Source organism: Scaptodrosophila lebanonensis, unplaced genomic scaffold (assembly GCF_003285725.1).
Source record: "Scaptodrosophila lebanonensis strain 11010-0011.00,11010-0021.00 unplaced genomic scaffold, SlebRS2 tig00000138-arrow-arrow-pilon, whole genome shotgun sequence".
Taxonomy (NCBI): Eukaryota; Metazoa; Arthropoda; class Insecta; order Diptera; family Drosophilidae; genus Scaptodrosophila; species Scaptodrosophila lebanonensis.
The window spans coordinates 28,776-52,373 of NW_022060587.1; the positions used below are offsets into that span (position 1 = coordinate 28,776).

The following is a 23,598-nucleotide window of genomic DNA, read 5'->3' on the forward strand; positions in this document are numbered from 1 at the left end:
GAGTTTTTTTATTTTGTGAATTAAAAAATTTATTAATTAAAAAGTTTTTGAATCGCTGATTAGGGATATATACTTTATATACATACGGGGTGCGCTATCTTTTATGTCGGTATGTAAACATTGAATATCTTTGAAAATAAACAACCGATTTTCAAGTATGAGATATTTTTATTTAATTTGGTTCTGTGCAATTTCTTGAACTGAGGTTTTCAACACTGGTTTACTCAAGTCAATCGGTTCACTAATGACAAAGTTATTCTATATTTACATACCGGCATAAAAGATGGCGCACCCTGTACATTATTTTATAAGTCTTTTTGCTGCTCAAACATAATAAATTTTGGAAAATAATTAAAGTAAAACTCAAAATTAATCATTAAATTTTGAGCTAATGAATAAAATTAAAAAATAATCATTATTTTGTAATTTTTTTAATAACACTTATAAGGATTACAGTTCCTGGTTTTAAGCCTACCCGCCAGACACCATGACTCCAGTCGTCGTGTCCTTGTTTGTTTTGTAGTATGGTATTGTATTAATTTATTTAATAGCTCTTGTCGCAGAAAACGCAAAAAAAAATGTACGAAAAGAGCACGCACCTGGACCTGCGAGCATGCGCTGCAAAGTCAAGCGTCACTGGCAATCCTGAATCTACCTCAAGCAGACTTGATGCATATTTCTTTTTCTGACATGTGGTAGTATTGGGCGCATCCCGAGGCCTTTGATGATGGTCTACGGGTCCTTCCCCGTCTACGGGTCCTTCCCCCAGGGACACTGTTACCGTAGATGATGCAGCCAACGTAAGGTTAGAATGGTTGTTGGAATCATATAGATTCTTCAAGATTATTTGAAGGCCGACGTCCATCATTCCGCTCACAAATTGGTCCTGCATCATGCGGTCTAAAGTGGTTCATAAATTACAGTTTATTGTAAGTGTATGCAACGGTGTACTTGCTAACAGTTGTTGGTCATGTTAATCGAAATGGAAATGAATTGGCAGTAATTTGTAAAATTCCACTTACTATGTATCACTGACCATTTTTGGGATGTTCAAATGACATCAGAAGTTTGTTCAACGGAGCGTCAGCTAAAGTAAGGAACGAAAATAGGTCCAAACGTAATATATAGTGGCTCATTAGACGGGCTAATTTCTGAGTTCAAACAGCCGACATTGTGGTGCATTTCGCGATTCTTGCGATGTTTGCGTCAGCAAAAGTGTATGTCACCCCTTATTACCTTGCACGCTTTAATAATAAAATTTTTGAGAAGTTGCCATCCTTGGCGCGAGCTTTTAATATGGGCAAGTTCATTTACAAAGTATTCATTTAACAATATCTATATCGTATGGTATGATATTGATTGTGGGTAGACATGTGTACACACACGCACACACACACACACACACACTGGGACTGACCGTCGGACTTTGACCCCTATTGTGGCATATAGACGCTGGTCAAGCTCACCGGCCGAGAGTATTTCTTTTGTTGTACTCTATTTTGCCTTCCACCTGTTTCTCCCAAGCGTAATTGGCGGCTGCACAGTTGTATGGGCACCAGCTGACTGCAAATGCCGGACGGGCCGTACTCCAAACCCCACCGCATCGGCGGCTCAACCGAGCAGGGGCGGGATAGCCCTGTCCCTGTCCTTGTCCCTGGTGCCACTTAACAACCAAGAGTTTACGTGGAGGCTCCCCTTTCGCACTCGCAAGGCCCACCGCTGACAACTATGGGGACGTAGCTCGGCTTAAAACCAACGAAGCCATGGCTGATGTAGTCTCCCAAGTCTGTCCCACCCTTAGCGCAGAGCTTCCCGATTTTTGGGTCACCTGCCGCAACTACATCTGCGTGTGCAGATGTGCTGTACAACTCAATTTGCAGTAAGCTGGAGTAGTGAGCAATGGTGAGAAACCGTCTTATAGAGAAGTTGAAGTGCAAACTACGGATCCCTGGCCAAAGCCGTCTAGTCACCCCCAAGTGGGCACCCCTTAATGACACAAAAAATAGCTAAAGCGCAACGACACCAAAAAAAACCAAAACGCGTGATTACAAGGTCGCCTTCGCACCGCTCGACCATGTCCCGGACAACCAGCAGCAGGACTTTGCGCAGGTAGTAAAGGGAACCGGGAACCCTCCAGTCACCGCTCCTACTCCTAAGGCAGACACTTGGACGAGAATCAAGCGCCAAACACGTGCAAAGTCCAGCAAGCCAGATGCTATCATTGCCAAGGGTATTGGTGAAGCTCAGTATACGGACTTTCTCAAGGCAATGCACCAAATTTACAGCCATTAAAAGACAACGTACAGAGCATCAGGAGGACTGGTAACGGTAGCCTGCTCTTTGAACTAAGCAGATCATCGATCTCACGATATCAGTAAGCTGCACGAAGGTGTGGAGGCGGTCTAAAATGGAATAGTCGTGGTCAAACCACTGGTGGAGGAGGCACAAGTAGAAAACTGGCCACCAAGGAGGAGATATTACACGCAATTACATCGAATAGGACTAGAAGGGGTGAAATCAATCCGCAAGGTGAACGGCGGACCGATAGCCACCGTATCCCTCCCAACGGATAAAGCAAGGGCGCTAGGGAAAGTACGCGTAGGCTAGGTCTGCTGCATTCGGGGTATAATAGGCCCGGTGCTATAGGTGCCAGGTGGCTTTGGCCATATATCAGACTCCTGCTACAGATGAGGCGACAAAGGGCACACAGTAAGGAACTGCACTAACAGCCCGCGGTGTGCACTATGCCTTAAAAAAGCTTCGACCAACGGACCATGCCACGGGCAGCTTTAAATGCCCGGTATTTAAGGAAACGGTCCGCCAACTGAGATGTTAAAGTTCCTACAACTGTTAGCGAGAAAAAGGTATCCCTGTTCCCAATTCTCAGCGAGCCATACAAAGCCAACAAAAATAGCAGCTGAACCCTCGATCTGTCGGCTCTGTGGCTGTGCGGACCTAGAAGGCTATAGTTTGTAGAAGTTAAAGCTGGTCCCTACTTCGTTAGAGGCGAAGTGGCTAGTCTGTTGATTTACAGCTGCTACCTCCCACCTACCTTACCTTTGGCGGATTTCGCTGTAGTCCTGGATGCAATTGGCGACGACGCCAGAGGGCATAGCCGAATTATAATAGTGGGCTACTTCAACTCGTGGGCGATAGAATGGGGCAGCAACATCACCAACGCTCGAGGCCGTATTTTGCTGAAGGCGCTCTCAGACCTAGAGCCGTCACTACTGATTAGTGGATAGCAACATACCTTTAGCAGGGCTGGTATTGGTTCCATAGTCGACTTGACGTTCTCCAGTACCTCCGTCCAAAACCAGATGAGTTAGTCCATCAGAGACGCCTTCACTGCAAGCGACCACGTGGCCATAATCTTTACGGTAGGCGATATAGTCCGCGTAATCACACACACACCGCTCCCTAGCATTGCACAGAGGCTGGAATCCTTTTGTCCAGCTTCATTTGCTATCGCGCTCAGTGGCTTGACACTCTCCGGATATCCACAGCGAATGGTTGTGGACGCCGCTTTTCAATTCAGAGTTGCCTGCTATGCTAGCATGGCCAGACGTCCACCTTACAGGCGCTATCCCCCTCCAGTATACTGGTGGAATAACGATATTGCTGAATTGCGAAGAAGAGGTACGCCCCCTTTCGAACTTCTGCAGGAAGCCTACAGAGAAGCGAGACGCTCGCTGAAAAGAGCAATTGTAGCTAGGAAGCGGGAATGCTTCCTATAGCTATGCGACAACGCCAAACAGGATGCCTGGGGAAAAGCTTACAAGCTGATTGTCAAGCGTGTCAACGCTGGCCGCCATGACGTCACCACGGATGCGCTAAAACTCTTGAGTATAGTGGAAGCAAGACCAGAAACGCCGGTTTTGGCTCCCACCACGGATGCAATATTAGACCCCTCCGACGACGACTCTATAGAAAAGGTTCTAGACGCCGCTCGCAGTCTAGAGCCCAACAAAGCGCCGGATCCAGATGCTGTACCAAGTCGCGCTTTAAGGATAGCACTATGTATGCATCCAGGATGTTTTACCTGTTTCTGGAAGATACAGAACCTGGTCCTGCTCTCAAAGCCAGGCAAGACACCTGAAGACCTCTCGTCTTACAGGCCAATCTGTCTCCTGGATACCATCGGGAAGGTGCTGGAGAAAATGCTGTGCACGAGGCTGGAGGCTGTAATTGGGCTGTCATCCAACTAATTTGGATTTAGGAAGACGGAATCCACCCTGGACGCAATAGGCAAAGTCGTAAACATCGCGTGGAACGCTATCGCAGGTACCAGATGGAAGATGAATGAGGCACAAAGGAATACTACCTGGAGGTTAATCTGGATGTCAGGAACGCGTTCAACTCGGCGGACTGGGGCTGTATTCTGAATGCGCTGGCGGCTCAGAGCGTTCCTACGCACCTGCAGCCCGTCATCAGAAGCTACTTCAGCAGCCGTGTACTCCGGTAGCACACCACATCGGGCACAAAAACCTACAACATCGTTGTTGGCTTTCCTCAACGCTCAGTTTTAGAGCCCTTGCTGTGGAAGGTCATGCACGACGGAATTCTCCGCCTTCAGTTCCTATGTGTCGCCAAAAAGGTTCAAGCTGTGGAAGTCGCATGTACTCGCATAATACAAGCGATTATGTGTTGGCTAAACACAGTTGGCCTTGAACTGGCGGCAGTGAAAACCGAGGCCGTCCTCATCAGTAGCCGAATGGCGGTAGAGCAGGCGTACATCCGAATTGCAGGTCTCACAGTAGCATCCAAACGCTCCATCACCTATCTAGGAGCTTAGATGGACACTCGGCTGTGCTTTCTGGAACATTTGAAGACTCGGGGCCCCAAACAAGGACGCAGGTTACTGCGTGTGTGTCTGCAGTGGCTTCAGAACGGTTTCCGACGCCGCTGTTCTGGTGATCGCGGAGATGGTCCCTAATCCCAAACATGGCATTGTGCACTGGGAGAACGAATGGTAAAGTAGACTTTTACCTCGACAATTGCTAAGTGGCGCGGATGCTTCTAAAGCTACTAGCACCGCCTTGGGCATGGCTCCAGTGCGGAATGCCCTACCTGCAGGGGGTGACTGAAGACGCACATCACGCAGCCTTCGAATGCCCGAGATTCGAAGCGGACATATGGAGATGGGAGGAAATTACTGGTACTCCCCTACCGAAAAATTTTGTGTCCAACATGCTCGCGGACGAAGGATCGTGGAAGCCCAGTGCAAGCTTTACGGCTGCAATAATGGGTATGCTTCGAATACTGGAGCGCGAACAAAACAGCATATAGGCAGGTTGGAAAGCCGGGAAAAGCAATGCTTAACGACCGTACCGCCTTTACTACAACTTGCATATATGTATTTATATTTAGTTATTATATCGTCCTTACGCGTAACAAAGAGTCGGCAGATTAGCTGACCCGGAATGATGGGCTGGCTACAAATCATTAGCCGATCCGACGCAGTGAGTGGCGAAACCACCACTCAAGACGCTGCAGAGCTTATAGATGCGGAACCAGTCGTTCCAGACACAGAAGTGGCGCCCGAAGAACAGGGTTATTCTCTGAAGCATCAGAGCTTGCTAGAGGGTGCGCTACACTCGGCCAAGAAGATGAAGATTCCATCCTAGATGATGATGACGCCGACAAGACAGTGGTGGGAATGGGGGTAGATGCCTCTGAGGTTTCTGCAGATTAACCTCCACTACTGCAAAGCAGCATCCGCTGCTCTATAACTTCGTCTGAGCCGAAAGGAAGTGGATGTAGTCCTCATCCAGGAACCTTGGATCTGCAGAGCAAAGTTTTTGGGTTGAGAACGCAAGAGTACAAACTAATCGTACCAATAAACACAGGCAATTCTAACAAAGAAAAACATAAATATTTTTCTGCTACCCAATTTTAGCGATGGCGATAACACAGAAGCATGCATAGAGGCAAAGCCAAAGCCTCCGAGGGTATGCTCAACGTACATAGCGTATGAGGAAACAAATCCTCCACCCCTTCTGACAAGAAAATTCGTAGAGGACAGCAGGGAGAAGAAGATTGACCTATTCATTGCATGCGATACCAACACTCATCATATTCAGTGGGGAATCACTGACACAAATGAACGGGGTGAGTCACTTTTTAACTACATCCTTTCAACATGGGATCAGATCCCACCTTCCTGATTTAGAATCGAAGCCAGGTTCTTTTTTATTTATTTATTTATTTAAATCAACAAGTGGATCTGTCGATTTATTCAATAACAATATATAAGTATTTACATTTTATATATATATTAAGGCTTAAAATTAAAAATTCAAATATGATTAATATAACATAGTTTCAACTTAAAAGATAAGAAAGCCTACGAAAAAGCTGTACAATAACGTCTATAAATGCCCCCGACATGTTGGGGGAATTGTATTTGCCAGTTGGCCAGCTATGCCCCGATTCACAGCCATATGTGGTCAGAGACATTATAGACCTAACAATCTAAACAAATAGTATGTAGAAGAGGAAAATTAATTCTACTTAGGAGCTAATTAGAAAAAGTAAGGAGTAGAAAGAGACAAAGGTAAAGAGGGAGAGAAAGGAAGAGGAAGAGAAAGGGGAAGAGAGAAACAGGGAAAGAGAAAGATGGAACAAGAAAGACAAAAGGAGAAAGAGGGAAATCTCCAACCCGGTGGGGGAAAGTTTTAAGCCAGTCCGGCCAGCTATGCCCCGACTCACAGCAGTATGTGGTCAGAGATTTCCACGGAGATAACTATAAAAAATAACTTTTATAAATAAAGAGAGAGTTCTGTTGAAAGTAAATGAGAAAGCTCATTATAATTGGAACAAATGACTCGAAAACGATTGTGCGCAGCGTAATCGGTTGTGCACCTAGGCAAAACGAATGGCAAATAATTCCTTGTTGGTCTACAAGGAACGGAAAAATTAAGGCGACCTAAGAGGGAAGAGGAGTCAACCTCGCCGATAATCAACTTGTGGAGAAATACTACTCCAAGAACAGTCCTACGATTTACTAAAGAAGGAAGGTTTATAAGCATCAGCCTGCTAGAGTACGATGGCAAGCGGAGGTTGGGATCCCAGCTTAAGCCACATAAAGCAAAAAGAAGGAATTGCTTCTGAACAGACTCAATACGTTCCTGTTGCTTTCTATACTGCGGACACCAAACGCATGAGCAGTATTCAAGCACAGGGCGTACTAGTGCAGTGTAAAGAAGCTTAGTGGTATATGGGTCATTGAATTCCTTGGACCAACGTTTAATGAATCCAAGTAATCCCTTAGCCTTATTGACAATACTAGATATGTGAAGGTTGAAGTTCAATTTGAAATCAAAAAGAACCCCAAGGTCTTCAACAGTCGATATACGCTGCAATGGCACATTGGCAATCGTATACGTGACTAAATGGGGCAAAGTTCGGTGAAATGACATGAACTTACACTTAGCGCAATTAAAGTACAAGTGGTTAGCTAAGCACCACGATTGCATGCAGTTCAGATCATCCTGCAAGGCGATGAAAATGAGTATGGTCTTTATATGTCAGAATAAGTTTCACATCATCAGCATACATAAGAATATGAGAGTGTGACAAGGTAGAGGGGAGGTCATTAATAAATAATGTAAAAAGTAAGGGGCCAAGATGGCTACCTTGAGGCACACCTCATTCATTTCGAAGTATCTCTAAGGAGCGAGCGACCAGTTGCGACAAGAACTGCAGTGTGTTCCAGACAGAAATCCTAGCTATAAAAGAAACTCTTCTTACATTCTGCATACTTGTATACTCGGATAGCCAAGCGGGAATAAAATCCCTAAACTCTATCACATCGAACTCGATGTCAGTGCAGAACAGTCGCAAATCTCTTCACGAGACGGCAGCACAGTTCTCATCATTTGGGTTCCAGGCTATATGGACATTGAAGGAAATTGCACAGCAGACGAGCTGGCAAGACATGGTACCACTGTCTCTCTCCTTCCGGACAAGGAGAGTGTCGGTATACCAATGGCCAGCTGCAGACTATCAGTTCGGAATCACTTTGAGATCAAATGTGGACCAACTATTTAGACTCTAGCAAATTTACGCGTCTAACGTGGCCCACTCGCACCAAAAAACGCTCCTCAAACCTCTGCAATTTGAGCAGAATCCAATGCTCAATCACAATAAGAGACATCACTGGCTACTGGCTGGTCGGCATCGACGTCGCCAGACCGGGGCTCTATCATAATGACTTCTGCAGAAGTTGTAACGACGTAGAACAGGAGGAAACAGTAACTCACCTCTTCTGCGACTGCCCAGCCCTAATAAGGACAAGAAAGTGTAACCGAGGGACATTTTCAAATTCCTCCAGGCATCTGGATGGATGTAACACATGCGAAGACACGCAGCTAACCACTGAAAATTGGGAAGTGGATCAGTGCACGCGGTAGCACAATGGGCCAACCTCCAGGGCCTAGTCAGGGCACTTCACCCTGGCTGCCGCAACTAAACTAACCTAACCTATATATGTGCATACAATTAATAATATTGGCAGCGATCGCTGTGAAGTGCGATGTATGCGCTTACCGATGCAGAATAACAAACGTAAGAGTGCAAAAGACAAACAGGAATAAACGACAAGATGCAGTAGATTTACTTGTAATTGTTGTTGAAGTTGCTAGATATCGATGTTACTTCTTGTAGTAGGCGGTAAGACGTATGTATGTATTTGGAAGCAGATGCTGGCGCCAGATACTATTTAAAATTTATAGATTCACCTACAAATTATGAGTTTGTGCTCATTTTCACAAGTGTTTACTTCCCAAACATTTTTTACAAATGCTGATGGGGCAACAGTGTTGGCACGGTTCGTTGAGCACAGAAAATTCGGCTAGCGTGTGGATGGCCCGATTAATCGTTCGATAGTAGAAATAAAGCGAAAGATGAAATTAATCAAACGCGAATATTTATTATAAACAATTGGTTGAGTGTGAAATACTTAAATAACATTATTGTAAGGACATAAAATAATATATTAATGTAGATTCATTTACACATAGCAACTTACAATAAGTAAGGTGCCACCAGCATATAACATAAAAAGGAAACCTGAAGTCCGCTTTTGAAATGATGAAATTATATATATGTATATAATATATATTAAAGTAATTGTAATCCAAACATTTAACACTATAAAAAGTTGATCATTTTTACAATGTTTGGCATTTCTTTACTTTCAAATACAAACACATATACAGATTTTAAAAACGAAATTATAAGAGTTTCACGGTTATAGACCCACACTGTCAGGTTCTTCTGTAAAAAGAGGGGCTCTTACCGCCGATGTTTTATTAAACCATTCAATGGTAGCATAAGTATTCGATAGTTATCAGATTATATCCTACCACTACTAAAAATTATTTTTTGCGAAATAGTGCTACTCGATAAGTTTCCCATACCACTTTTTCTAGTGAATACCACACTGTACTGTATGTCCCATAGGTATCGTTTACGTGTTATCAAATCACGATACATTGTTAGTATTCAAGTTAACAATATCGCCATCACTAAGTTTAAAATGGTATCGAGCAGAGCCAGTGAATTTACTACATAAAATACATACATATGTATGTATGCTGATGCACAAGAGAGGCGAGCAGCACAGACTATTATTCAATCTATTTGCGTTCGCCGTTGTTTGATTCAAGTTGAATGCCGCATTGTTCGGTTTATTTATTCTTTAATTGCGATTCGATGCATGTTCGTGTTCGAAAAAAGCAATTATAATAACAATCACAAATACTCTTGCTAAAGGGGAGAAATTCGGCAAGGAAAACAGATTCATCAAATTAGTTGGATAATACTTCACATTAAAATGGTATATTTCCTCCAGTAGTTCTTATAATAAAAAAGCAAGAAATGCCTGTCATTCTGTAAACATGTCCATTCAAATTTGCACACGCATTCTTCACAACTATAATAAACAGTTGATGTTCTATATATATCAAAAACAATAACAATTTGGAATAATTATAACACTCCAAATCACCAAACATATTCTGAAATAAATTGCATACATTATCGATATGTATTTATTCGTGTGCAAATTGTGCATATTTATATGTACATGCATGCAAATATACCTATACCTACATTATATCAACAATAACACGGATAGGTTATGTGGACAAGTTTTTGTACACCTAAGTATATGGGCCATATCTATTGCATTTTTATTTAGGAAATTCAACAATTGGAAATACTTTGCAAACAGCTTTACGAAGCTACTGATCCCATCATACGTATCGATGCAGAAAAGGCACTTGTTGTGTTTGTCAGCAGCCCTGATGCACTGCCCAAATGCCAGCTGCTCCTGGATCGCGCAGACTCAAGCTACGCTCAGTTGCTCGCCGCTTCCACACTTACAAAACTTATACAGGGACTTACGCTAGAGCAGCGTATTGACATACGCAGCTATGCACTCAACTATTTGGCAACTAGGCCCAACTTACAGCACTTTGTAATACAGGCCTTAGTAACATTACTGGCTAAGATCACGAAATATGGATGGTTTGATTCCTACAAGGGCGAATTAATATTTCAAAATTTGTTAGAAGATGTTAAAAAGTTTTTACAGGTATGTAAATTGAAGTCATAGTTCAAAGACTTGTATTATTTTTAATCTCTTTAGGGATCAGTAGAGCACTGCACCATTGGCGTACAAATACTATCGCAATTGGTCTCAGAAATGAATTCAATTGTAGAGATCGATGTGCACTTGTCGTTTTCGAAAAACCGTAAAATTGCTACATCCTATCGTGATCAGCAGCTGTATGATACGTTTCTGCTTTCTTGCTCACTTTTAATAACAGCACGTGACAATAGCAAAAATCTAAACTTTTTGGACGAGCCGCAACAAGCGTAAGTTACTTTAAAGTTACCTCTCGATAGGCAAAAGACATCGCATAATAATAAGAAGGTGGCGCAATATGTAATCATATCGTATGTCATGAGCGCGGTTTGTTACAATAATTTTTACATTAAGTCGTACGTGCCGATTTGCTTTGCGTTGCTTTTAGTATCAGACGAAGAAAAAGCGATGTGGTCTCAATTTTCAATTTATGGAAACAAATGTGTAAATGTGGTGTTAAAAATATTTTAATTAAAATTGACTAGTCTTTCGAACGCGCACAAAACAGTATTTGTTCTATACAATATATAAATGATTTCATTTATAAATATTAAGGACAATGATAATACGTTTCGATAAGACATGACGAAATAAATCTCTTATAGGCAGCTGATTGCATTATTATTATAAATCGATCAAGATGAAGTTCATGATTTTAGGGCTCCCAGATAATAAAACTGTGTTTTTTGTATTGTTTAAAAGTTAATGGTATTTAATTATTTTTATTATCTAAAAAATAAAAGTTAATTTAATATATTATCATGAGCCTTAAGTTCTATTTGATAACTATAATCATATAGTAAGGAAACCATCAACTCACCCGGTCTGAAAACCTCGTATTAAGTTCGATTTTGTTCGTATTTATTAAATAAAAAGTACACGTATTATTTAAAAAAAATGATTAGCTGTGGGTTCCACTCAAAACTTTCTAAACCGAATAAATCAATCGATTTTGGAACCGAAACAACAAGCAATTACGATTGAATGGGCTTAGCCTTCGATACCTAATAAAAGCAAAGCAAAAGGCTCGTGTAATGATTGCACATCATATGTATGGTATGTACGCCGTAAAAGCAAGAAGCTACATATTTGGTTGCGCCACCTGTTATATTACGCCATGGGGAAAATGTAGAAGTTTGTGTGAATGTATGTATGTAATGGTAAAAAAAAGTTGTATCAACACATATTTAAGCGGCATTTTCCTATCGATTTTGGGTAACAACACAGTAAAATGTGTTTGTAATGCTTCAATAGTAATATTGAAGTTGGACCTTATTTTCCCACAAAAACCTGCTGATGCTTCACATAGGCATGCATTGACACAATTCTTTAAGCCAGTTCATCCCCCGAAGGTGGTAAATTCGATCATATTTTTATAACTTTTATAACTTTAACAAGCAGAGACGTGGCAGACCTCACAAGTATGTGCATTCTTGATCAGGATGACAAGACGAGTCGATATACCCATGTCCGTCTGTATGAAATAAAGGATTTTAATTACGAAATCTGGTGTCTAGGTTCCTCTATCCTCTAGGCAGATTAAGTTTGTTTACTTTCTCTGATGCACCCCCGAATTCCCGCTATTAGTGATTTTTCATAACTCCCGTAATATTTAAAATTTTTTAAATTTGGCAAATAGTTCCAATTAGTGATTATATAATAGGTCAATTAAGAAGAACGTTATAACCATAAATGAAATGTCTGCTCGCAGCTGTTGTTGTTGTTACTGCTTTGACTTATTTCTGTACTGCACACAATCATTGATGAATTATTATTAAGGTTCCCCTGCCCAATCCCTCCCTACAAAAAATTTTGCCATATAAAGGGAAGCATTATTTCGCCTTAAAATGGATCTGAGTTGGATTTGTGGAAGTTTTTTCATTGATCATATACATAAGTTATTTTTTAAATGCATCGTGCATTATTTAATAAAAGTGTTAATTTTTTGGCAATTGTATTGTTGAAAGACCCATCTTAGAGCCTTATTTTCCTCTGTATTGAAAAAAATTTTTTTGATCGATTTTACCTCTTTTGGTATTCGAACTCACGTAAAGGGTGTATAATTGCACATTTACATAGCAAGTGCGTGTGAGTGTATGCATGTCTATGTGTGTCTATTATTGTCTGTGTGAACATGTTTACAATCAACCAAAGCACCAGCAACAACAACAGCTGCGGGCAGCGTCGCGGGCAGAGCTGGTGGCAGAGCATGGGCCACGATTTTATTTATGGCTATAATTTTCTTCAGAATTGACCTATCATGATGAAACTTGGCATACGGACTCATAATCACTAACTGAAGGTATTTGGCAAATTTGAGTAGAAAAGTCAAAAAATTACGGAAGTTATGGAAAAAACACGAATTGCGGGGGAGTGGGCGGTGCATCGAAAAAAAACGTAAACTAATTACTTTCTCGGTCTTAGGACAATCTGGATACCAAGTTTGGTTGTTGTAGCTCTTATTCCTTCTGAGATCCTTGCGTTCATACAGACGGACAGACGGACATGGCTATATCGACTCCCCTTGCCATCGTGATCAAGAATATATACACTTTGTGGGGTCTGCCACGCCTCCTTCTGCCTGTTACATACATTTGCACAAAACTAGTATACCCTGGGTACAGGGTATAACAAGTAGATTATTGTATATTTATTACGCGTTCAAAGTTTGGTTTATGTAGCTTTTGAAATGTGGACAGTATTGACGAAATTCTGTAGCGGGGAAAGGGGAGGGAAAATAGACAAGGGGCTAGGAGCGTCTGCATACCAAGTTTGGTTAACGGACGATTAACGACGTCCACATAATGTTTCCTTTCATCGGCAAATGTATTTTTCTAAAAAGGTAAAGATCACGCGGTGCCAAATCAGTCGTCCGATGAACTAAATTTGTGTTAACATATCAGGTATTCGGAACAAAGCAAAAGCCAGGCCCAATTGTTCGCAAAAATAAATAGTTGATTTTGAGATATTTAATTCCATTTAATCTTCACGATATACAATTAATATCACGTGATATGAAATATACATGAAATGTACAAGAGTATATTAGGTTTGCGGGAGCTCAAAAATGTAACAGGCAGAAGGAGGCGTGGCAGACCCCACAAAGTATATATATTCTTGATCAGCATGACGAGACGAGTCGATCTAGTCATGTCTGTCTGTCTGTCCGACTGTCCGTCCGTATGAACACCTGGATCTCAGAGAGTATAAGAGATAGAGACACCAAATTTTGCACAAAGATGCCTTATATGTGTACGCTATATGAGTTTGTTTTATTTTTTTGATTTTCCCCCCTTTGGGGTTTTCCCCGATTTTCCATTCGTATAATCGCCTATATCTCGGAGACTATAAGACCTAGGGACACAAAATTTTAGTCCAAGATGCCTTATGTGAATACCCAGAAAATGTGTATTTTGGAATTTCCCTCCCTCACCCCTCTCTCAAGCAAATTCTGTAATTCTTGTAATTTCGAACTCAAATTTGAGAAATACCCCCAGTTAGTTAGTTATTATGTGTCCGTATGCCAAGTTTCACTACGATAGACCGATTTAATAAGAAGTTATAGCCATAAATATATTTGCTGCTGCAGCGCTGCTCAAGTTGACTGCTAACATATGTATTTACACAGACACGAATAGGCACATACGTGCGCATAGGCATACATACACTCACACAGACGCAATTGCTATGTAAATGTGCAATTATACACCCTTTACGTGAGTTCGAATACCGAGAGAGGTAAAATCGATTAACATTTTTTTTTTTTAATTTTCTTAATTTTTTTATTTTCTATAATTATTGTAAACATATTTACAGAGTATTTCAAAGTCGGGACACCCGACTTTAGCTTTTTTACTTGTTTTGTATAAGTAAAAGTTTCAATAGAAGCATTCCGTAATAGTAATGGTATTTTTTGTGAGATGCCTTTTCGTGAAATAAAAATAGTTAATAAACGGCAGTTATAGTCAACAACCAAAGTAGATTATAATGTTCTTGTTCAGGTGCTTTTTTTCTTCTCAAATACAATACATATGTAATTTACTACTGTAATAGTCTGCAGGTGCTGCCTGAATATGAATCATTTATTATGTTGACACATTCAAAGGGTACTCGTATAAAAATAACAATTTTTTGACAGAATGCGATTCTAAGTTCCTCTGATTCTGACCCATAATAAGAATATACATATGATTGTACATACAAGCACATGAACCAACTGCTGATATATTCCCGTTATGAGGTTCTCATTTATACGATCATGTTTTATTTCTTCTGAATTTCCGGGCATAGTTTAATATCGCACGTGTTGCGTCTAACCAAGAATTGTTTGAGTTTCGACTTCATTGGCAGTTCAACAGATGAATCTGCAGATGATATGAATAATGTTCAGGTAAGTAAATTATAATACATTATTTTACCTTTAACACTTCATATAAATTACTCATTTACAGATACCCACAGCCTGGCGTCCCGCGTTCCTTGACTCAAACACACTTAAACTGTTTTTTGATTTGTACGAAATTTTACCTAACGGCCTAGCTAGTTATTCACTGTCGTGTTTGGTGCAAATAACATCAGTTCGGCGCTCGCTATTTAGCAACTCTGAGCGCACGAAATTCCTCACACACCTTGTAGAAGGTGTTAAGAATATACTCACCAACTTACATGTAAGACCCAGTACCTTCGTATCAAATGTACACATTCGAAAGAATACAATTTACTGCTTTGCGGTGTATGAAGGCGTAAATTGTGTTGTAAGCAATATATATATATTTATATACATAAGTACTATATATACATAAATATATATATATAAATATATATATATTATTATAAGGTGGCCGCCCAAAAAATTACTTCTAAATATTGATAAACGTTCTTTAAAAAAGTGCTTCAAAGCTTAATACTCTCCACTTTTTTTTGATACAAAAATGGTTTTATAGGTATGGGCTATTTACATATACATATGACCTTTTGTGTGTGTACCACCGTGTCTTATCCAATAAGGAACTTATATTTTATTGCGGAGTATAACATTTTTGGTAACTTTTAAGAAATGTCAACATACTGTTAAAATATTTGTATATGCTCTGTACCTAAAAAATCAAGATATATTTGGTTTGTGCAAGCTAATATCCGCCCATCTGTCCTTCCGTCTGGATAAACGCCTGGATTTCTGAAACGACCGACAAAACTTGGTAGCACGGGGTGTTTTTTATTATACCCTATACTATGTACTTTAATGCGAATGTCATGTGTCACACATAGAATATATATAATAGTATTTTTATCGTGTCCCTCTGCCCGACATCTGGTGACTCAAGCACTTACAGATACTGTCCTGAATTGAGACTTGTCGTGCTGATAAAAATATATATACATACATATGTACTTATTTACTTAGCTGAATCTGCTATACGTATCAGCATTTATAATGTTGCAGAAACTGAATGCCTTCTCTTAACCTCCGGGTACAGATTATTGACATATCGTACATACATGTGTATGTATATTTGCTTCACAGCCTTGGTTTAAGGAACTGCTTCAAAACTATGAGAGAAGAAGCAATTTGGACAACAGTTGTTTTTGTGTATGATCCTATAGTTAAGATCAACCGTGTTTCCGTGAACTTTGAACAACTGACATCTACTTACATACGTACACACATATTAATCAAAGCACAAACCGTAATGAGAGTTTCCAAATCGACGGAGAAACGCTACCGAATAAAGCAATGTTACGCTTTCGTTGGTCACATACATTACATACGTATATACTCTATTACTTATCATATCACTCTATTACATGCATATCACAAGCATTGCTTTAGGGCGAGTTTCCAGATCAACGAACCATAATTAATTTCCTTGATAAACTGAGCTGTTTTTCAATTTTATTAAACTATTGAAAAAAAAAGAATGATTTGCTGTTTGGAACAATGAATATTTTTTGTTTAGAAAACTTTACAAAATGCGGTTAAACTAGTAGTTGTACCTTTTAGCGCATTCTTTTACAATTCATCAACCTGATTTACTAAAATACCACTAATAAGTACTTGTAAAGTACATATGTATATTTGTCCGAGAGCACTGTTTTCAACTTAACATAGAAATTCGATACGTCGGCATGTGTGTATTGTATCTTTTTTGTCGATATGGAAATAACATTTCGATACCGAATATCTTGCAGCGTTTCGTATATTTGTGACCGTATTTTATGTTCATACGTAGTATATGGAATATTTCGGTAAATGAGCGTTTCGTCGATCTGGAAACAGTCTAATGCACAAACTCTTTTTTTGTTTTTTGAATAAGATTATGAATACTTGCGAAAAAAAAACAAACACAGTAATTGCTAACATAAAATTGCCGTTGGGATTACAGGGTCTCAGCGATCCGGACAATTATCATGAGTTTTGCCGCTTACTGGCACGGTTAAAGTCAAACTACCAGCTAGGTGAACTTATAGCAGTGCCCTGTTACCCAGAGGCTATCGAATTGATAGCAAAGTTTACGGTGCAATCATTACATGTAAGTGGTTTTAGTTTATTCGACTCAAATTTATTAACATCTTTAAGCTGGTTTGTAGATGTGGCTTTTTGCTCCAAACAGCGTCCACTATCTATTGACACTGTGGCAGCGTATGGTGGCTTCGGTACCGTATGTTAAATCACCGGATCCCCATTTGCTTGGAACGTACACGCCTGAAGTAATCAAAGCATATATCGAATCGCGGCTCGATGCTGTACCCGTAATTGTACGTGACAATTTAGATGATCCTCTTGATGATCTTTGTATGGTGCAGCAACAGTTGGAGCAGTTATCCGTCATCGAACGTTGCGAATACAATAAGACTTGTAATCTGCTTGTACAACACTTCGATCTGAAAGCGCGAGAATATGAAAACCTTGTGCAGACGCCAAATGTAAACGTAATAGACATCACAGTGCATGAGCTTCAATTGACCTGGTTAGTGTATATAATTGGATCGGCTATTGTGGGACGACTTTCCGTGACGACTAGTGATGAGCACGATACGATGGATGCGGAGCTGGTTATACGTGTCTTACAATTAATGAGTTTAACGGACGCACGCTTACCACAGGCTGGTTGCGAGAAGCTCGAGTTAGCTATATTAAGCTTTTTGGATCAAGTGCGGAAAATGCACAGCAGCGAGCAAGCACAAAAGGCGAACGTATACAAGCGGCTGAGTGAAGTTTTCGGCTTGAGTGATGAACAAATGCTGTTAAGTTTTATTAATCGGAAAATGTAAGTATCTAGTCTTTAACAAATATTTCGTTTATCATAAAACATTACTTACTTGCAGCATAACCAATTTAAAGTTTTGGGGACGATCTGAGCAAATCATTACAAAAACTCTTATGTTACTTTCGGATCTTTCGGTGCACTTCAACTCAGTGCGTAAGCTTGCCCGCCTCGAGGAGGTGCAATTTATGCTGACCCATCACACGAGTGAACATTTCCCCTTTCTTGGAACGAACTCTTCGTTAAGTGAAATGCGGTGTCGAACAATGTTCTATACGTCATTGGGGCGGCTGCTTATGTTCGATTTAGGCGAAGATGAGGAGCGTTTTTACAACTTCTTAACACCCCTAACTAGTAAGAACCACGCAGCTACAGCTCTGCGTACTTGTGCAAATATACTTAATATTTTCTCATTCTCTCATTTCTATAGATCAATTCGAGTCGCTCGGAACAGTGCTCATGGACACCAATGGGTATCCTAATGAAGAGGCGAAGAAGGCCGTTATTGGATTGGCACGAGACTTGCGTGGCTTGGCTCTGCCATTAAACGCACGTATTCAATATACTATGTTCTTTGAGTGGCTGTGCGTTCATTTTTTGTACACCGTCCCTTTTATGAATGATTCGATTTGCTTAGCTTGTAAAAATTTATTTGATTACAGATATTATACGGACTATTTGCCGATATTACTACGCGCAGTCGAGTTGTGGGCGCACGATCCGGCCGTCACTACACCTGTTCTTAAACTATTCGCTGAATTAGTTCATTGTCGCACTCAACGTCTAGCCGGAAATGTGTCCAGCCCTATGGGCATATTACTCTTTCGAGAGGCATCGAAATTAATTTGTATCTACGGAAATCGTATTTTGCATCTAGATGTACCTCGTGATCAGCTCTATCCAATGCGACTGAAAGGTATTTCAGTGTGTTTTCTGATCTTGAAAAATGCTCTAGGAGGTAACTATGTTAATTGTGGCGTGTTTAAACTCTATGGCGATGATACATTAGATAACGTCCTTGGCATTATTGCCAAGTTAATACTGTCCATACAACAGAACGACTTATTGGTAAGTCAATTGAAAATCAGAATAATATACTACTATGACACAAATTTGTCATAATTTTTGTCTTTTGTTTTTTAAAGGAATACCCAAAGTTGGCGTCAGCATATTACAACTTGTTAAACTGCCTATCCCAGGACCATATTACTTATTTTGCTGCTTTGGAGCCCCCTGCATTTTTATATATATTGGAAAGTCTGACGAAGGGCCTTGCCGCGTTAGGTAAGTATCAGGCTGTTACACATTTTATAATGATTTCAATCATTTTTATATAATTACAGATTCAACAATTTATATTAGTTGCTGCACCATATTGGACAGCATAGTTTCATACATCTTTAAGCAGCTACAACTAAAAAGTAAGTAACTTTTTTAATATTTTATGACCCTTTTTATCAAATTATTTGTACTCTTTTAGTTTCGACATTTCCCAATAAGAAACTCCGCAGCTTGACCCAGGAGAATGCACAGTTTCTAAAGGTGTAGTTGGATGTTTATCATTCGTGTGTTCCTGCTTATTTAACATACCACGTTCTACACTTTCAGGTAGTAGAAATGAACTCTGAGCTGCTGCAAAATATGATGTCGTCATTGTTGAACAACGTACTTGCAGAAGACTGTCGTAACCAATGGTCTATGTCACGTCCCCTTCTAGTGCTTATACTTCTTTACGAGGACTACTATAGGTAAAAACGCTTCTTTTTTTTCATTTGTTTCCGGCTGACAAGTCTTTTATAGATCACTTAAGGAAAGCATCATTAGAGCCCAGCCTGTGGAAAAACAGCAAACAATGGTACAATGGTTTGACGATCTGATGCTTGGTATTGAGCGCAATGTATCTAGTAAAAACAAGGAGAAGTTAGTATGAACCATTCTTTATGTATTAGGCATATATCGTATGGGTATTCCAGCAATGTCTAAAATTTTTGTAGTTTCCTTTATTTATGTATAAAACTGTAAGGAAAAGGATCAAATCCAAAAAATTTTTTCTAATATATAAATTCATCAACAATGGAAATATTTAAATTGGCTTAACGATTTCATAACAGACGGTTGTGCTTTAGGTGTTCAATAGTTACTTGGTTGAAGGGCAAACTAATATTATTGAATAGCTCTGAAATAAATTTGATAAGAACAGAAAGTTTAATATGAAGATGCTGTATTAGGTCCTTAAAAATTCTAACCTAAATAACATAACCTAGTCAAAGTTATACCGCTTCGACAAACGCTTTAGGCATTGAAGCCAAAACAACTACTAGTTTTCGCGGTCAACCCAGCAAAAGTTTAAAAATATTGTGTTTGCTAATATTGATCAAACTTTGGTCAGTTCGTTTGCTGCACCGCTGCTGTTCTTCCACGATTGGCAATGCCATTCACTACTATCTAATAAAGAAATCCATTCCTATGTGCTCGTCAATTCTTTGTCAGAGAGAGACAAACATGCGATCTTCAAAGTGGGTTTGACTCTGGCCACCTTTGCACTTACCCTACTCCTCCCACCACTGATTGTGTTTCGTGAGAGTAATTGGCCCGTTAGCTTTGATTTGTCTCATCATGTTGATGGTGCATGTTTAGTAGCTACATCGCGTAGTGTTGCATTATTCCTTCTGTTACACACCTACATATATATTTGAACATAACAACTACTTGACGCAGAAGTATGAACGTAAGCGGAACTACGCCACCAACATAAGAAAGTCTCATAATTCGTCATGACTCAGTATACTCGTATAAATACAATTTTAAATGTATATATGTATGTACGTATTACCAATAAGGCGAGGCAAACTGTCAGTATATCTTTTCGGAAATACATAACTGCTTATACTACTATATAGTTTTTCGATTTTTGAAGAATCTTCTAGAAGCTTCACTACACAATCGATAGTAAACCCTTTTAAACCTACTATACCTACATCATGGGTATGAGTATAAAAACATAAGCAGGAAACTATATGTATTTGAAATATAATTTGATCCTGAAGCGTAACAATTGTTTTAGTAGTAGCTTCTTAAATTGAAAAAGTATTTGTTATATACTTTAATATTCATTATTTATAATAGATACCATTTATTCCATTTTATTTATTTATTCTAGATTTACACAAAACTTGTCGACGTTCCGGCGTGATGTGGTAAATTTACCTAAGACGACGACCTATTCAACCGGTTTGTAATAAATTATTATACGACACAGCTCGAATACTGGCACTTAGGTCGTAAAGCTTATTCGTAAATTTTTTATTTATGTAAATAGAAATGGAAAAACCAGCGAACATTCGCATACGCATCTTTAATTGTTATTCGTTTTTACTCAGTATATATTAATCTAGGAGACTGTTCTCCCCGGTTTATATAGTTTTGTGAATACAACTTCCATCTGAACTGAGAAAAGAAAAACATATTTTCATCGCTTTGAAAGCTTCGCCTACCCTTTTGGATATGGTGGAACTAGCCTGATTTTTAAATGTCCGGCACGCGTTTAGTATTCAACCACAGCGAGAGCTGCCTTTTTGCAATTATGTTCATAAATCCCTCTAGGATGGAGGCATTAGCCAGGCATTTCCAGTGTGGCTGCATTTGGGTGTAGAGACTGCTTATTACACAGAAATAATGCGAAATGTGGGAGTTATCGAACCACGTTGTACATAGCGGGCGAATTGGGGCGTATCGGAAAAGGAAACACATTTAGGATAATTTTTTTTTGAATGGCTATATAGTTTCATTATTTTACAGATTTACTTTGCGGGTCTGCTACGCCTGATTATGGAACTTATATATAGGTGCAAAAACTTAATCATGCAATTTATTTGGTGTGTGCGTCCGAATAATAAACCAATGTCTGAGCCGTAGACGTGTTGTGAAATGCTTCTGCCGAAGGTTGCGTGCCTTATATTAAACTGACTGTTAAGAGTGAGGGCATTAAAACAGTCTAGACGAGATACGAGATTAACGCCGATTTAATATACTACTATATACCTCAGGGAAATATTCATATGTACAGTTTATTCCCGACTCTACTCTTATTTTTACGGCGTTTTTATGTTGCTGAGATTTCTTGTGTTATCTTTATTTTGCTACTTGGAATACGTTCCTTGATCTTCATCGTTAGTACTATTATCAAAACTAGTACAAAGGCATAATTCTTGGGAAATATGTATATGTCAAAATGGAGATTAGTGTGTATATTAATTATTAATGTGGGTGGGTACATCAAAGTTAAGGAAACTTGTGATTTTTGTTATATAGAAAAGAGCATGCGAGAGGTAAAAGTAAAGACTCTTTTAAAATAGCAATTACAACTAATTTAAGTTTTTACGTATAAATGTCATGAGAAACGGATATCTCAGCTACTTACAAAATCGGCTTAATAACAGATTAAGAAAAACTGACATCAAAATTGACCATATCGCTTGCATATTTAATCGATGCAGAAACAATATTCCAAACACCTTCAAAAACCCCGAAAGTTAGGGCTTGACAAGATTTCTAATATCAAGAAAATAATATCAAGAGGCTTAGCAAATCGGCAAATAGCAAAATCACATGACGAATCACCGATGATTCGGGTTGCAGTCTCCATTTCGCTGCATACTTGTACTCACACTGATCACCAAAAAAAATGTTGACATGCAAAAATGTTTCCTTTGTTTGATTTAACTTATAATATTTTAAATGTTAAAACCTAAAAAAATTGTAATTAAAGCGTGTTACATGTATAATTTGAAAACATTCTACTTTTCATTTCAAATGTACATTCGTACTTTTTTAAAAAAAAATTTTAATAAGAATAAATGATATTTTGATATGATTTCTCTCAATCTTAAAAAAATATGTGACTTTTCTTCTGGGTTAACGGGTAAAAAACATGACCATATGGACGGTCCTTTCCTCTAAAAGAACGAATGCGCATCAATATACATATGTACTTTAAATATGTATAGGAACAACAGTTCAAAGCATTCGATGTAAAACACTTAAACGCACGTATTCTTTACCGCAAACGGATTTATTTCCTTCGACACAACAAAGATCTCCGTAATTTTGTAGTCTCGTAGTCTTGCTTGCCCTATTTACTTCGTCAGGAGGTTTTCATAAGGACTACTTATACCATCTTGCTTTGCTCGCCAACTAGCTGCTCTCGTTTGCCTTCTCGTCGTCAAGTCAAAGTTATGTTCCGTTAAACATTGTAGCCACTCTCCAGGTAAGACCAGTGGGTCCAATTCTCTGACGTAGTGGCGAACCCCAGGATTTTCCAATTGATACGAGCCACTACAACAAAAAATGGTATGTATACTCTTCTGATTGAGTTCTATCTTATGAGCCGACTCTGAGTTGGTTATCATATCATTACCAGAACACAGCCATGTTCGTTACAGAATATCCTAATGCTATCCAGGGGTACGGGGTATTTAACTGTAACACCCTGTCCTCTTTTGTTTTTACCTTCATTCGTAACATGATATTCAATTACTGCACCATAACCTAAAAAAGTTAAAAAAGACATTAAAAAATCTTAAACATGAACGGAATGCAGACCCAACTCTTATATACCCTGTACCCAATACAACAACAAAATTTTTAAAAATGTATGTAATTTTTAAACCCTGAACCCAA

General features: G+C 39.3%; 1 protein-coding gene across 2 annotated transcripts; it reads left to right on the plus strand.

Moving 5' to 3' along the window:
* The first annotated feature begins 9,612 nt into the window (after positions 1–9,612).
* Positions 9,613–22,666, plus strand: LOC115629273 (ran-binding protein 16). Of its 2 annotated transcripts, XM_030525698.1 has the most exons (17): positions 9,613–9,841; positions 10,205–10,600; positions 10,655–10,884; positions 14,945–15,044; positions 15,106–15,321; positions 17,038–17,184; positions 17,243–17,922; positions 17,981–18,273; positions 18,350–18,503; positions 18,582–18,987; positions 19,065–19,203; positions 19,263–19,340; positions 19,400–19,461; positions 19,528–19,667; positions 19,720–19,839; positions 21,080–21,150; positions 21,718–22,666. In XM_030525698.1, the coding sequence occupies exons 1-17, from the start codon at positions 9,839–9,841 to the stop codon at positions 21,762–21,764; spliced, it is 3,282 nt and encodes a 1,093-aa protein (XP_030381558.1). In that variant the 5' UTR covers positions 9,613–9,838; the 3' UTR covers positions 21,765–22,666. The 2 variants fall into 2 exon arrangements, with proteins under 2 accessions (XP_030381558.1, XP_030381559.1); XM_030525699.1 differs by lacking the exon at positions 21,718–22,666 and having other exon boundaries at positions 21,080–21,278.
* The last annotated feature ends 932 nt before the right edge of the window (positions 22,667–23,598 follow it).